Below are 16,790 nucleotides of genomic sequence, written 5' to 3'. Positions count from 1 at the left end.
CTGGTGTTACGTTACAGGGAAGATGGATGCAGCAGAACACATCTGTAAGCATTGAATCTACATGTAACGGATGTGGCCCGGATCTGGGCCGACACTATGTTGCTGTCTGGGAATTGTAAATAACACAATTTTAGTAAAGTCAATGACTGGGAGATTTTATTGAAAAGCTGTTATGTACATTCAAAAAACAGCCATGGATAAATTTTACCCCGTGGAAGTTCTAGTGTCAGATTCTTCTGATGAATCCTCCACTACGTTAGAAAGAAGAGTTGGATATTTTTTTAAAGAACGCTGATCATTAGGCCATTTCATTTTCATTTAAAAAAATACTTGTTAATATCAAGAGAGTGTTAAAATGACTCAGTTCCATTTTGAATGACCAAAAGAGCATTTTCAACTTAACTAACATTGTAAATGGACCTTAGCAGGAAAAAACAACATGGTTTGTGTTAAAACAAGTGGGCTTCAGTATTCAGTATGCACGTGTCAAACCCAACTCAATAGAAACAAAGTGAACTGAAGCAATACCTGCTGAAACAGGAGTACTCTCCGCTGTGGACGAGCTCGGCTGGAAGGAACCACAGTGTGTTGTTCCTCACGGTTATTCCAGTGATATTTCCCAAGCTCTGACTGGGAACACGACTCCAGCTCAAACTCTCATTCTGACTGTGTCCATCGCACTGAAGATAAAATGCAAGACCAGCAACGAAATTCACTGATCTGCGATGCGTCATGTGCATCTCCATCTCTTCAAGATGAAAACATGAAAATAAATTTGTCAGTGAGAGACTAATTACTGTTTTAATACAAGTGTAGAGGACAGATTTCAAATAACAGGAGTACTAGTTATTCCATGTCATTTAACCCTGCATTATTTTTGCACTTATGGTTAGCACACCATTAGTCAAAGAACATCAGGGTCAGGACAAATGTACGGTTGCTGACCGTTACGCATGAAACGATGTTATTCCGTATAAAACAGTGTTATTCTGTATGAAACAGTGTTATTCCGTATAAAACAGTGTTATTCTGTATAAAACAGTTTTATTCCGTATAAACAGTGTTATTCCGTATAAACAGTGTTATTCCGTATAAAACAGTGTTATTCCGTATAAAACAGTGTTATTCCGTATAAACAGTGTTATTCCGTATAAACAGTGTTATTCCGTATAAAACAGTGTTATTCTGTATAAAACAGTTTTATTCCGTATAAACAGTGTTATTCCGTATAAACAGTGTTATTCCGTATAAACAGTGTTATTCTGTATAAAACAGTTTTATTCCGTATAAACAGTGTTATTCCGTATGAAACAGTGTTATTCCGTATAAACAGTGTTATTCCGTATAAAACAGTGTTATTCCGTATAAAACAGTGTTATTCCGTATAAACAGTGTTATTCCGTATAAACAGTGTTATGCCGTATAAACAGTGTTATTAAGTATAAAACAGTGTTATTCCGTATGAAACAGTGTTATTCCGTATGAAACAGTGTTATTCCGTATAAACAGTGTTATGCCGTATAAACAGTGTTATTACGTATAAAACAGTGTTATTCCGTATAAACAGTGTTATTCCGTATAAACAGTGTTATTACGTATAAAACAGTGTTATTCCGTATAAAACAGTGTTATTCCGTATAAAACAGTGTTATTCCGTATAAACAGTGTTATTCCGTATGAAACAGCGTTATTCCGTATAAACAGTGTTATTCCGTATAAACAGTGTTATGCCGTATAAACAGTGTTATTACGTATAAAACAGTGTTATTCCGTATAAAACAGTGTTATTCCGTATAAAACAGTGTTATTCAGTATAAACAGTGTTATTACGTATAAAACAGTGTTATTCCGTATGAAACAGTGTTATTCCGTATAAAACAGTGTTATTCCGTGTAAACAGTGTTATTCCGTATGAAACAGCGTTATTCCGTATAAACAGTGTTATTCCGTATAAACAGTGTTATACCGTATAAACAGTGTTATACCGTATAAAACAGTGTTATTCCGTATAAAACAGTGTTATTCCGTATAAAAACAGTGTTATTCCGTATAAACAGTGTTATTCCGTATAAACAGTGTTATTCCGTATAAAACAGTGTTATTCCGTATGAAACAGTGTTATTCCGTATAAAACAGTGTTATTCCGTATAAAAACAGTGTTATTCCGTATAAAACAGTGTTATTCCGTATAAAAACAGTGTTATTCCGTATAAACAGTGTTATTCCGTATAAAACAGTGTTATTCCGTATAAACAGTGTTATTCCGTATAAACAGTGTTATTCCGTATGAAACAGTGTTATTCCGTATAAACAGTGTTATTCCGTATGAAACAGCGTTATTCCGTATAAACAGTGTTATTCCGTATAAAACAGTGTTATTCCGTATAAACAGTGTTATTCCGTATAAACAGTGTTATTCCGTATGAAACAGTGTTATTCCGTATAAACAGTGTTATTCCGTATGAAACAGCGTTATTCCGTATAAACAGTGTTATTCCGTATAAAACAGTGTTATTCCGTATAAACAGTGTTATTCCGTATAAAACAGTGTTATTCCGTATAAACAGTGTTATTCCGTATGAAACAGCGTTATTCCGTATAAACAGTGTTATTCCGTATAAACAGTGTTATGCCGTATAAACAGTGTTATTACGTATAAAACAGTGTTATTCCGTATAAAACAGTGTTATTCCGTATAAAACAGTGTTATTCAGTATAAACAGTGTTATTACGTATAAAACAGTGTTATTCCGTATGAAACAGTGTTATTCCGTATAAAACAGTGTTATTCCGTGTAAACAGTGTTATTCCGTATGAAACAGCGTTATTCCGTATAAACAGTGTTATTCCGTATAAACAGTGTTATACCGTATAAACAGTGTTATACCGTATAAAACAGTGTTATTCCGTATAAAACAGTGTTATTCCGTATAAAAACAGTGTTATTCCGTATAAACAGTGTTATTCCGTATAAACAGTGTTATTCCGTATAAAACAGTGTTATTCCGTATAAAACAGTGTTATTCCGTATAAAACAGTGTTATTCCGTATAAAAACAGTGTTATTCCGTATAAAACAGTGTTATTCCGTATAAAAACAGTGTTATTCCGTATAAACAGTGTTATTCCGTATAAAACAGTGTTATTCCGTATAAACAGTGTTATTCCGTATAAACAGTGTTATTCCGTATGAAACAGTGTTATTCCGTATAAACAGTGTTATTCCGTATGAAACAGCGTTATTCCGTATAAACAGTGTTATTCCGTATAAAACAGTGTTATTCCGTGTAAACAGTGTTATTCCGTATGAAACAGCGTTATTCCGTATAAACAGTGTTATTCCGTATAAACAGTGTTATACCGTATAAACAGTGTTATACCGTATAAAACAGTGTTATTCCGTATAAAACAGTGTTATTCCGTATAAAAACAGTGTTATTCCGTATAAACAGTGTTATTCCGTATAAACAGTGTTATTCCGTATAAACAGTGTTATACCGTATAAACAGTGTTATACCGTATAAAACAGTGTTATTCCGTATAAAACAGTGTTATTCCGTATAAAAACAGTGTTATTCCGTATAAACAGTGTTATTCCGTATAAACAGTGTTATTCCGTATAAAACAGTGTTATTCCGTATGAAACAGTGTTATTCCGTATAAAACAGTGTTATTCCGTATAAAAACAGTGTTATTCCGTATAAAACAGTGTTATTCCGTATAAAAACAGTGTTATTCCGTATAAACAGTGTTATTCCGTATAAAACAGTGTTATTCCGTATAAACAGTGTTATTCCGTATAAACAGTGTTATTCCGTATGAAACAGTGTTATTCCGTATAAACAGCGTTATTCCGTATGAAACAGCGTTATTCCGTATAAACAGTGTTATTCCGTATAAAACAGTGTTATTCCGTATAAACAGTGTTATTCCGTATAAACAGTGTTATTCCGTATGAAACAGTGTTATTCCGTATAAACAGTGTTATTCCGTATGAAACAGCGTTATTCCGTATAAACAGCGTTATTCCGTATAAAACAGTGTTATTCCGTATAAACAGTGTTATTCCGTATAAAACAGTGTTATTCCGTATAAACAGTGTTATTCCGTATGAAACAGCGTTATTCCGTATAAACAGTGTTATTCCGTATAAACAGTGTTATGCCGTATAAACAGTGTTATTACGTATAAAACAGTGTTATTCCGTATAAACAGTGTTATTCCGTATAAAACAGTGTTATTCCGTATAAACAGTGTTATTCCGTATGAAACAGCGTTATTCCGTATAAACAGTGTTATTCCGTATAAACAGTGTTATGCCGTATAAACAGTGTTATTCCGTATAAAACAGTGTTATTCAGTATAAACAGTGTTATTACGTATAAAACAGTGTTATTCCGTATGAAACAGTGTTATTCCGTATAAAACAGTGTTATTCCGTGTAAACAGCGTTATTCCGTATGAAACAGCGTTATTCCGTATAAACAGTGTTATTCCGTATAAACAGTGTTATACCGTATAAACAGTGTTATACCGTATAAAACAGTGTTATTCCGTATAAAACAGTGTTATTCCGTATAAAAACAGTGTTATTCCGTATAAACAGTGTTATTCCGTATAAACAGTGTTATTCCGTATAAAACAGTGTTATTCCGTATAAAACAGTGTTATTCCGTATAAAACAGTGTTATTCCGTATAAAAACAGTGTTATTCCGTATAAAACAGTGTTATTCCGTATAAAAACAGTGTTATTCCGTATAAACAGTGTTATTCCGTATAAAACAGTGTTATTCCGTATAAACAGTGTTATTCCGTATAAACAGTGTTATTCCGTATAAAACAGTGTTATTCCGTATAAACAGTGTTATTCCGTATAAACAGTGTTATTCCGTATGAAACAGTGTTATTCCGTATAAACAGTGTTATTCCGTATGAAACAGTGTTATTCCGTATAAACAGTGTTATTCCGTATAAACAGTGTTATTCCGTATAAAACTGTGTTATTCCGTATAAAACAGTGTTATTCCGTATAAACAGTGTTATTCCGTATAAAACAGTGTTATTCCGTATAAACAGTGTTATTCCGTATAAAACAGTGTTATTCCGTATAAACAGTGTTATTCCGTATAAACAGTGTTATTCCGTATAAAACAGTGTTATTCCGTATAAACAGTGTTATTCCGTATAAAACAGTGTTATTCCGTATAAAACAGTGTTATTCCGTATAAACAGTGTTATTCCGTATGAAACAGTGTTATTCCGTATAAACAGTGTTATTCCGTATGAAACAGTGTTATTCCGTATAAACAGTGTTATTCCGTATAAACAGTGTTATTCCGTATAAAACTGTGTTATTCCGTATAAAACAGTGTTATTCCGTATAAACAGTGTTATTCCGTATAAAACAGTGTTATTCCGTATAAACAGTGTTATTCCGTATAAAACAGTGTTATTCCGTATAAACAGTGTTATTCCGTATAAACAGTGTTATTCCGTATAAAACAGTGTTATTCCGTATAAACAGTGTTATTCCGTATAAAACAGTGTTATTCCGTATAAAACAGTGTTATTCCGTATAAACAGTGTTATTCCGTATAAACAGTGTTATTCCGTATAAACAGTGTTATTCAGTATAAACAGTGTTATTCCGTATAAAACAGTGTTATTCCGTATAAAACAGTGTTATTCCGTATAAAACAGTGTTATTCCGTATAAACAGTGTTATTCCGTATAAAACAGTGTTATTCCGTATAAAACAGTGTTATTCCGTATAAAACAGTGTTATTCCGTATAAATAGTGTTATTCCGCATAAACAGTGTTATTCCGTATGAAACAGTGTTATTCCGTATAAACAGTGTTATTCCGTATAAAACAGTGTTATTCCGTATAAAACAGTGTTATTCCGTATAAACAGTGTTATTCCGTATAAAACAGTGTTATTCCGTATAAAACAGTGTTATTCCGTATGAAACAGTGTTATTCCGTATAAAACAGTGTTATTCCGTATAAAACAGTGTTATTCCGTATAAACAGTGTTATTCCGTATAAACAGTGTTATACCGTATAAAACAGTGTTATTCCGTATAAAACAGTGTTATTCCGTATAAAACAGTGTTATTCCGTATAAACAGTGTTATTCCGTATAAACAGTGTTATTCCGTATAAACAGTGTTATTCCGTATGAAACAGTGTTATTCCGTATAAAACAGTGTTATTCCGTATGAAACAGTGTTATTCCGTATAAAACAGTGTTATTCCGTATAAAACAGTGTTATTCAGTATAAACAGTGTTATTCCGTATAAAACAGTGTTATTCCGTATAAAACAGTGTTATTCCGTATAAAACAGTGTTATTCAGTATAAACAGTGTTATTCCGTATAAACAGTGTTATTCCGTATGAAACAGTGTTATTCCGTATAAACAGTGTTATTCCGTATAAAACAGTGTTATTCCGTATAAAACAGTGTTATTCAGTATAAACAGTGTTATTCCGTATAAAACAGTGTTATTCCGTATGAAACAGTGTTATTCCGTATAAACAGTGTTATTCCGTATAAACAGTGTTATACCGTATAAAACAGTGTTATTCCGTATAAAAACAGTGTTATTCCGTATAAAACAGTGTTATTCCGTATAAACAGTGTTATTCCGTATAAAACAGTGTTATTCCGTATAAACAGTGTTATTCCGTATAAACAGTGTTATTCCGTATAAAACAGTGTTATTCCGTATAAACAGTGTTATTCCGTATAAACAGTGTTATTCCGTATGAAACAGTGTTATTCCGTATAAACAGTGTTATTCCGTATGAAACAGTGTTATTCCGTATAAAACTGTGTTATTCCGTATAAAACAGTGTTATTCCGTATAAACAGTGTTATTCCGTATAAAACAGTGTTATTCCGTATAAACAGTGTTATTCCGTATAAAACAGTGTTATTCCGTATAAACAGTGTTATTCCGTATAAACAGTGTTATTCCGTATAAAACAGTGTTATTCCGTATAAAACAGTGTTATTCCGTATAAAACAGTGTTATTCCGTATAAACAGTGTTATTCCGTATAAACAGTGTTATTCCGTATAAAACAGTGTTATTCCGTATAAAACAGTGTTATTCCGTATAAAACAGTGTTATTCCGTATAAACAGTGTTATTCCGTATAAAACAGTGTTATTCCGTATAAAACAGTGTTATTCCGTATAAATAGTGTTATTCCGCATAAACAGTGTTATTCCGTATGAAACAGTGTTATTCCGTATAAAACAGTGTTATTCCGTATAAAACAGTGTTATTCCGTATAAACAGTGTTATTCCGTATAAACAGTGTTATACCGTATAAAACAGTGTTATTCCGTATAAAACAGTGTTATTCCGTATAAAACAGTGTTATTCCGTATAAACAGTGTTATTCCGTATAAACAGTGTTATTCCGTATAAACAGTGTTATTCCGTATGAAACAGTGTTATTCCGTATAAAACAGTGTTATTCCGTATGAAACAGTGTTATTCCGTATAAAACAGTGTTATTCCGTATAAAACAGTGTTATTCAGTATAAACAGTGTTATTCCGGTCTGAAACAGTGTTATTCCGTATAAACAGTGTTATTCCGTATAAAACAGTGTTATTCCGTATAAAACAGTGTTATTCAGTATAAACAGTGTTATTCCGTATAAAACAGTGTTATTCCGTATGAAACAGTGTTATTCCGTATAAACAGTGTTATTCCGTATAAACAGTGTTATTCCGTATGAAACAGTGTTATTCCGTATAAACAGTGTTATACCGTATAAACAGTGTGATTCCGTATAAACAGTGTTATTCCGTATAAACAGTGTTATTCCGTATAAAACAGTGTTATTCAGTATAAACAGTGTTATTCCGTATAAAACAGTGTTATTCCGTATAAAACAGTGTTATTCCGTATAAACAGTGTTATTCCGTATGAAACAGTGTTATTCCGTATAAACAGTGTTATTCCGTATGAAACAGTGTTATTCCGTATGAAACAGTGTTATTCCGTATAAACAGTGTTATTCCGTATAAACAGTGTTATTCCGTATGAAACAGTGTTATTCCGTATAAACAGTGTTATACCGTATAAACAGTGTTATTCCGTATAAACAGTGTTATTCCGTATAAACAGTGTTATTCCGTATAAAACAGTGTTATTCAGTATAAACAGTGTTATTCCGTATAAAACAGTGTTATTCCGTATGAAACAGTGTTATTCCGTATAAAACAGTGTTATTCCGTATAAAACAGTGTTATTCCGTATAAACAGTGTTATTCCGTATAAACAGTGTTATACCGTATAAACAGTGTTATTCCGTATAAACAGTGTTATTCCGTATAAACAGTGTTATTCCGTATAAAACAGTGTTATTCAGTATAAACAGTGTTATTCCGTATAAAACAGTGTTATTCCGTATAAAACAGTGTTATTCCGTATAAAACAGTGTTATTCCGTATAAAACAGTGTTATTCCGTATAAACAGTGTTATTCCGTATAAACAGTGTTATTCCGTATAAAACAGTGTTATTCCGTATAAACAGTGTTATACCGTATAAACAGTGTTATTCCGTATAAACAGTGTTATTCCGTATAAACAGTGTTATTCCGTATAAAACAGTGTTATTCCGTATAAAACAGTGTTATTCCGTATAAAACAGTGTTATTCCGTATAAACAGTGTTATTCCGTATAAACAGTGTTATTCCGTATAAACAGTGTTATTCCGTATAAAACAGTGTTATTCCGTATAAACAGTGTTATTCCGTATAAAACAGTGTTATTCCGTATAAAACAGTGTTATTCCGTATAAAACAGTGTTATTCCGTATAAACAGTGTTATTCCGTATAAAACAGTGTTATACCGTATAAACAGTGTTATTCCGAAACAGTTTTCGGTTCAGTGTAATGGTAATTCGAAACTGCAACAATTCTTGAGAATCGCTGATCGCGCGCGCGAGAGAGAGAGCTGGCAGCTCCATATGCTTTTGAACCGCTCTCGCTGTAGGCCTACTTTAATGAACTTATTTAGAAATAAGCTGTCCCTTAAAATATCATGCATTAATGTTAACACAAATACCCTAAATGTTTAAGTTTGACCGTTTTACAAAACATTAATTGTGTTTCAAACCTTTAAAATGTAGCAGTTGTGCTTTCATGTTAATTATTTTGCTGTAATGCTTTATAAACAACATTCATATTTCTGAATGTTAGAGCCTAATTAAATCTGTGTTCAATATTGCAAGATAATAACAGGCATTGCCTGAGTTAAATACAGTGCAAGTGCACTGGTTTTCAACTATTCTTCTTCGTTAAATTTGTATTGTTTGAAACACTTTGACAGTTTTATTAAAACATTTTATTTAATACAAAATAAATTTGTGAATGTGTCATTAACTATAATTACAGTACAGGAATTTCATAAATCGCCCTTGCTTCCTGTTAAAACAGCCTATGCTACTGCAACTCAGTTATTTTTGTCCAAAATCCCTTATTGAGATCATAAAACACTCTTCATTTAGCCTTCAACAGCATCTTCAACTAAAACAATGCACAGTCATTTAAAGGGGTCATGACATGTTTTTTTGTTTTGTTTTATTATGTTCCCTTAGGTGCAATTATAGTATTACTATAGTTTTTTGTACAAAAAAACTATAAAAATATAGTGATTTATGACCTTTTCCCACCCTGTTTCTCACTTCTGATTCGAACAGTCTGTTTTGGAGGTGTGTCCCCTTTAAGAGTTCAGTGTTAACGCCCACTGTTATGATTGGCTAACGTCAGTGCTGCTTATGCATAAATTATTAACGTTTATCATTTTGTATCACACGTAGACTACACAATGCTCCACCACGTGAAACTTTGGTCTTCCGATCTTTTACAATCGTGTCAATTCTCAATTGATTTTGATTCAAATGCTCGAGGGAGGGAGGGAGAGAGAGAGAGAGAGAGAGAGAGAGAGAGAGAGAGAGAGAGAGAGAGAGAGAGATAGAGAGAGAGAGTTTGAAGGCGCGCGCGCGGCCGGGGCTCTCTCTCTCTCTCTCTCTGCTCGTTCTTCAGTAACATATCCTGTCACACTCATCTGATCACTCACCGTTCAAATTAAGCTTTGGCGGGCGGCATATGCTGCAAATAAACTGTATCCGACTGTTTTCCCTGACGCCTGGATCGTTCGGCAGCGTATTCAAAGACTCAAACAGGAACAGCACATCTGCGTAGCATCGCAGTCATCTTGTAAACAGACCCACTCGCTGCACGACAACGCATGCGATGATGTGAAAGGCGTAGTTGTCTTGCGCTGGAGGCGGTCATATGCAAACGACTGGTACGTCACTTCGCACCGTGACGTCACTTCATACCATGGATCTAGAATGAGCTGTATTTAGAGCTTGATTAAATAAATGCTTCGTTTATAATGGGGAGGACGTCTTAAGCTATGAAACTTGCAGGAAGTTTTAATAGTACATAGATATCTTATGTACCAAAAGATCAAGGCAAATTTGGTTTATCATGTCATGACCCCTTTAAGACAAGATTTTTTTTTAAATAAACAATTTAATACTTTCGCTCCACCAGTTGTTTCAAAAACTCATACAGTGATAATACAGTAATTAAGTCATAAACATTTCCAATATTTGGAACTTTTTGGTTTGCAACAAGATAATAAAGTAGAATGTATTACACGCATGCTCAGTGTCTCCAGCTCATCGGTTCTCAGTATGTCGGACGCGTTTCTCAGAAAGAAACCGTTTTCGGTTCAGTCAGTGAGTGTAATGGTGATTCGATTTCGAAAAACGCTGTACCTGTTCGTTTGGTTCGGTAGTACGCGCATGCGCAGTATCAGCTGCTCGTGCTCATCACTTCTCTCTCAGCAATCAGCACCAACAAGTCTGATGTCTCAGGTCAGTGAACTGTTGGAGTTACTACAGTAAAATATACTCCGGGATATTGGTTTATTTCGAGTCAGAGGGACTGTCAGGCACGTCTGAAAGTGAGTATCTTTAATAACTTGTGGATCAGCACTGACGCAAGACGCGAACTGTTTCGAACGATTCAGTCCGATTTAGTGTACTGGTTCGACCGGTTCACTAAAAGGAACTGGTTCAAAAGAACGATGAATTCGTTCACGAACCGGCCATCACTAGTACTTATTTTGAGTGTCTCTTTTACTTCTTATATTCTTGAGCGACTATTAGCGAAGTCTGAAATTTGATTCTGAGACGTTTAAGAACGGAAAGTAAAAGGGGCATTTTCTCAACTGAAGATACTGACCTGATTTCAGTTGAGAAACTGAGAACACAGAGCGCGTTTAAGGGCAGCATGTAAAAGATACTGCACGTATGAACTGGGGAAAATTATAGGCTACATAGTTAACGCCTAGAACTGAAACTTCAACATCATCACAAACTATGGTAAATTATGCTAAATAGCTAATAAATGCATAGATATCATTCATTATTTCCCGTTGTTTAAACAAGAGCGAACGCGACAGAAACAAACTCGAGTCCTAACTTTCCTCATGGAGTAACATGATCATAAATCGAACCACTGAATTCACTGAAAACAGAGACTCTTACCTGCAAACCAAAGGGTGGATAGTAACATGATCCATTGAAAATAAACTGTGGAAAAACTCATCTCGGGTTTTCGTGGCTGTTAAGGTGGTTTGACCGGTTCTAACAGCAGCGCCTGCACTGACAACAGAAAACAGAGACAAACACAATGTTCATTATAGGCTTTAAAATAGTGGCTGACAGAAACATCCGATACAAAACTCAATTACAAAGCACGTAGCTGTCATATTTCCCGTTTTCTCCTGAGAAACATAACAAAGCCTGCATTTCAGTAGGCAGTTGATATTCTCTGTGCAAGTTTGACTATTTACGGTTATAAAACTATCATAAACGATCGATAGGAATTAAAACTTCAAAATGATGCTCAGTCTCGGGTTTTCCGTGTGATGTTCGTGTGTCAGCGATAGCCTAATTCTCAGCGAAGGCTGAGGGATTTCCCCGAAGAAATATGCGTGTGTGGGACAAAGTTTAAAGCCCATATTTACACTATTATAATATAACACAGAAACACAAAAGTATAGACTTACATTTTTCTTACTGAGAGCGAAGGGTTAGTGAGTCTTGCCTCGAGCAGCGGATCAGAAAGTAGAGCTCAGCAACATCGAGTTTCTCGGAATCTCCTCCAGACTGGCGCACACTAACCACGAAACACTATTTCCCTTTCAAGAACGGCTCATTCTGTTGAACATGCGGTTTAACACGAGTAACACACTTCAGTAACACAAACCTGCCAATAACCGTCAGTCTCAGTGCAGCATTGCAATTGCACTTTTATGTATTCTCTATTACACATAATGGAAATCATTTCAGTTTTCTTTAAATCATAACCCACTAAACATTGGACGTCGGATAGACGTGCAAATCATGTCTATATTGGGTCCGTCGGTCCATGACCAATTCTGGACATCTATTCGATGTCCAAACTAGGTCCACTATTTGGATGTCCAACCATGACCCAACATAACTGGGTCATTTTTTTGGACCTCATTTGGACGTCTCTATTACAGGTGCAGGAAATTTACAAATATCAACATTGTTGTTATCAACATGATTAATACATATGAATACAGATTATTTATAATTATTTAAGATCATTTTCCAAAAACTTTCCATTTGATTGTCTCAGCAGCAGGTGATAACGACTCGGTTACTAACGTAACCTCGGTTCCCTGAGAGGAGGGAACGAGTATTGCGTAAGTAGCTTACGCTATGGGAAAACTCCTTTTCTCGAGAATACTGAAGTCTTTATGTAAAACGCATTGCAGCTGCACAGCTGACAGCAATGAACGAAGGAAGCTTGGTCATTGGCTGTGCTGCGGCAACTTGCTCGAACCAATGACGGGGCGACTCTGAATGCGCGACCAATGAGCGCGCATCGCGCCCGCGCGTGTCAGAGCCCGCCAAGATGGGCGTGGCCAAGAGCTATTTATTGGGCGCCCCGTCATGAGAGTTCTTTAGGTTAAAACGACTGAAGCGAACTAACCAAGCACAAGGACGGCAGCTTACGCAATACTCGTTCCCTCCTCTCAGGGAACCGAGGTTACGTTAGTAACCGAGTCGTTCCCTTTCGAGAGGTCTCTCCTATTGCGTAAGTAGCTTACGCTATGGGAACACCATGCAAAATGCCGTGCATGCTGAACTTCGCCTTATGATAGCCAGAGGCAGGGGCCTGAGCTGAAAAGCAAAGTTATCATCCAACTAGCCGGCAGAGGCGAGCTTTATATGTGGGAAAAAATACAGAGCGGCTAGAAGGCGCTCAGTGTGACACAAGCACATACATAATCTAGATACGAACTCGTAGTTCAACTAGCATCATGCTGATAGTACATTGGAATGCAATGTCGGGACCTGTAGGTTGTAGAACCTGATAAATGTGGACGGTGAGGCCCAGCCTGCCGCCGCACAAATATCCTTGATCGGTATTCCGCTCGACCATGCCCAGGAAGAAGCCACACTCCTGGTGGAGTGTGCTTTGACTCCCCAGGGGCATTGAAGTCCCTTAGCTTCATAAGCCAGTGCTATAGCCTCAACTATCCAGTGAGAGATTCTCTGCTTTGAAACGGCGGAACCTTTCGTACGGCCGCCAAAGCATACAAACAGTTGTTCTGTCTGTCTGAATAGGGCAGAACGCTCCAAATACACTCTGAGAGCCCTAACGGGGCAGAGTAGATTAGCGTCGTGTTCGTTTGCTGGAGACGACAGCGCAGTTAGGGAGATAACCTGTGCTCTGAAGGGAGTGGTGAGCACTTTAGGAATATACCCGTGTTTCGGTCTAAGGACGACCCTGCAGTCGTTAGGTCCGAATTCTAGGCAGGCAGCGCTTGTCGAAAGCGCGTGCAGGTCGCCCACTCTCTTGACCGAGGCGAGTGCCAGCAAGAGCGCAGTCTTAAGCGAGAGCTGTTTAAGGTGCACGGTTCGGAGTGGTTCGAACGGGGGCCCTTTAAGAGCGTCTAGGACAGTAGCTAGGTCCCAGATCGGCACTGAGGGGGGGCGTGAAGGGTTCATCCTCCTAGCGCCCCTTAGGAAACGAATAATTAGGTCGTTTCTTCCCAATGGACGTTCCATTACAGGGTCGTGTGACGCTGTGATGGCCGCCACATATACTTTGAGCGAGGAGGGGGTGCGGCCCGCCTCCAGAAGCCCTTGTAGAAAAGCGAGTACGTTCGTAATCTCGCATGTTTCAGGGTTCAGGCCCTTGGCATTACACCAGTCACTGAACACTTTCCATTTCTGAGCATATAAGCGTCTCGTGGAGGGCGCCCGCGCCTCAGCGATGGTTTTTAGTGCTCCGCTCGTGAGGTTCCTGGCAACCCGTTGAGGGGCCATGCATGAAGGGCCCACAGATCGGGGCGGGGATGAAATATCATCCCGCTGGCCTGACTGAGGAGGTCTGGCCTCAGTGGAATCGGCCGTGGTGCAGATTGCATTTGCATCAGATCTGGAAACCATGTTTGGTTCTTCCAGAGTGGGGCTATCAGAAGCACTGCGTTTTGCTCCTCTCTGACCCGACTGATGACCTGTGGCAGCATCGCGATCGGGGGAAAGGCATATAAGGGGCGGCTCGGCCAGCTGTGGGCGAGTGCGTCCGTGCTTTTCGTGAAGAAAAGAGAGCAGTGCGCATTCTCCTTGGAGGCGAAGAGGTCGATCTCCGCTTTGCCAAAGGTTTTCCATAACCACTGAATCGTCAGCGGGTTGAGAGCCCATTCTCCTGGGAGAATCTTGTCTCTGGATAGCATGTCTGCCCCCTGGTTCAGGGCGCCTGGCACATGCGCTGCTCTCAGCGAGCGCAAGTTGTGCTGGGACCATAAAATGAGTCTCCTGGCCATTGAATGCATGGAGCTCGACCTGAGTCCACCCTGGCGATTTATGTACGAAACTACCGTCATGTTGTCCGTTCGGACCAGGACGTGTTCGTTTTTTAGATGTGGAAGCAGGGCTCTGAGAGCCAAAGCGACCGCTTTCATCTCCAGACAGTTTATGTGTAGGCGCTTTTCCGGGTTTGACCAAAAGCCGGAGACAGGCCTGCCCTCGTAAAGGGCCCCCCAACCTATTTTGGAGGCATCTGTCGTTGTCATCTTTCTCCTTGTGTTCACACCCAGACTCACGCCTGACTGGTACCAGTCGGCGGCTTTCCAGTGCGTCAGGGCTTTTATACAGCCGTGGTTCGCTCTGATTAAAAGGTGGCCCGAACGCCACGCGTGAGTAGGGGCGCGGCTCTTGAGCCAGCGTTGGAGAGGGCGCATATGCAACAATCCTAGCTGGAGTACGGCCGATGCTGAGGCCATGAGACCGAGCATCCTCTGAAACCGCTTGACGGGGGCGCACGCGCCCGCCCTGAATGATGTTGCAAGGCGCCGGATGGTGAGCGCGCGCTCTGATGAGAGACGCGCTGTCATTTGCATCGAGTCTAGAACTATTCCCAGGAAAGAAATCCTCTGGCTGGGAGATAGTATGCTTTTTGCAAAATTGATTCTTAGACCCAGGCATTCTAAATGGATGATAATCCAAGATCTGTGTGTTATTAACTGACTCTCTGATTGTGCTAGGACCAGCCAATCGTCGAGATAATTCAGTATTCGCACTCCCCTTCGTCTCAAGGGGGAAAGTGCTGCATCCATACATTTCGTGAATGTACGGGGAGCCAGGGACAGGCCGAACGGAAGTACTGTGTACTGGTAAGACTGTCCCTCGAAAGCGAATCTCAGAAACGGCCTGTGATGAGGCGCTATTGGAATGTGAAAGTAAGCATCTTTCAGATCCACTGAGAGAAACCAATCTCCTGGGCGTACTTGCGCGAGGATATGCTTGGTTGTTAACATTCTGAACGAGCGAATCATTAGTGCTTTGTTCAGGTGTCTGAGATCTAGGATGGGGCGGAGACCGCCATCCTTTTTCGGGACGAGAAAATAGCGGCTGTAAAAACCTTCCTCGCTCATAGAGGGGGGAACAGTTTCCACAGCGCCCTTTTCTATTAGTTTGCGCACCTGGTGCGTAGAACATGTGAACACTCCTTTCTCACTTTCGTCTCGACCACAGTCGTAAAACGTGGTGGTCTGCGAGCGAACTGGAGCGAGTATCCGTGCTTTACTATATCCAATATTCATTTCGGCATATCTGGAATATTTTCCCATGCTGCTGCGTGTACAGATATGGGCTGAATACAGGCTAGGGGCGGGCCGCTGTGACGTAGGGACCCGGCCAGCGAATCGCCTGAGCTCATAGCTCTCAGAGGCGCGGGGGCGCGCTGAGCAGCTGAGTGAATGGGCGCGTATGTGATTACAACAGCGCGCGCTGTGTCTGTAAAACTCGCAGCCTGAGCTGGGGTTGTGTTTCACACTGTAAGGACAGTGTTTATAAGTGGGGGTGCATAAACAGTGGTAGGCACACTCGTCACTTTTATAATGTTTCCCGCTTTTACTGGGGGTGAATTTATAACTTTGTGAACGGTGCTTGTGTGTAGTGGTGCGTACATGACCGTAGGCACGTGATCTACATTCATGGGGCGCGCAGCCTGAGCTGGGAATGAATTTGGCACTGTTTTGACAGTATCTGGGAATGCACACTTTGTGGACATGTGAACCCTTAGTGACACAGGCAGAAAAAGACTCTTTTTGTGTTTTCTGTGCGTCGCCGTAAAAACGGCGTTTGTTTGCAGGTGAGCGAGCTCTTTGACTGGCCCATTGACTGCTGTATGGACATATCCA

At 38.7% G+C, this 16,790-nt stretch overlaps 1 protein-coding gene across 7 annotated transcripts in view; it reads right to left on the bottom strand.

Annotated features, from left to right (window-relative positions):
- Positions 1–16,790, bottom strand: part of LOC143701403 (interleukin-1 receptor type 1-like) — a 68,187-nt gene that overhangs the window by 34,447 nt on the left and 16,950 nt on the right. Inside the window, exons 1-3 of one of the 7 annotated variants that reach the window (XM_077194784.1) lie at positions 12,114–12,266; positions 11,590–11,706; positions 529–748 (exon numbers count right to left, since the gene is read on the bottom strand). In XM_077194784.1, the coding sequence (XP_077050899.1) occupies positions 529–748; positions 11,590–11,650 (281 nt within the window). In that variant the 5' untranslated portion in view covers positions 11,651–11,706; positions 12,114–12,266. Of the gene's footprint in view, positions 1–528; positions 749–11,589; positions 11,707–12,113; positions 12,267–16,790 lie in introns of those variants that run through there. The other 6 variants (XM_077194787.1, XM_077194786.1, XM_077194785.1 and 3 more) reach the window with 6 other exon arrangements.

The sequence above is a fragment of the Siphateles boraxobius genome, unplaced genomic scaffold (assembly GCF_051911475.1).
Source record: "Siphateles boraxobius isolate OS27281-9 unplaced genomic scaffold, OSU_SipBor_1 326, whole genome shotgun sequence".
NCBI lineage: Eukaryota > Metazoa > Chordata > Actinopteri > Cypriniformes > Leuciscidae > Siphateles > Siphateles boraxobius.
The sequence above is the reverse complement of the archived record's forward strand: the minus strand, read 5'-3'. Positions and strand labels throughout refer to the sequence as shown.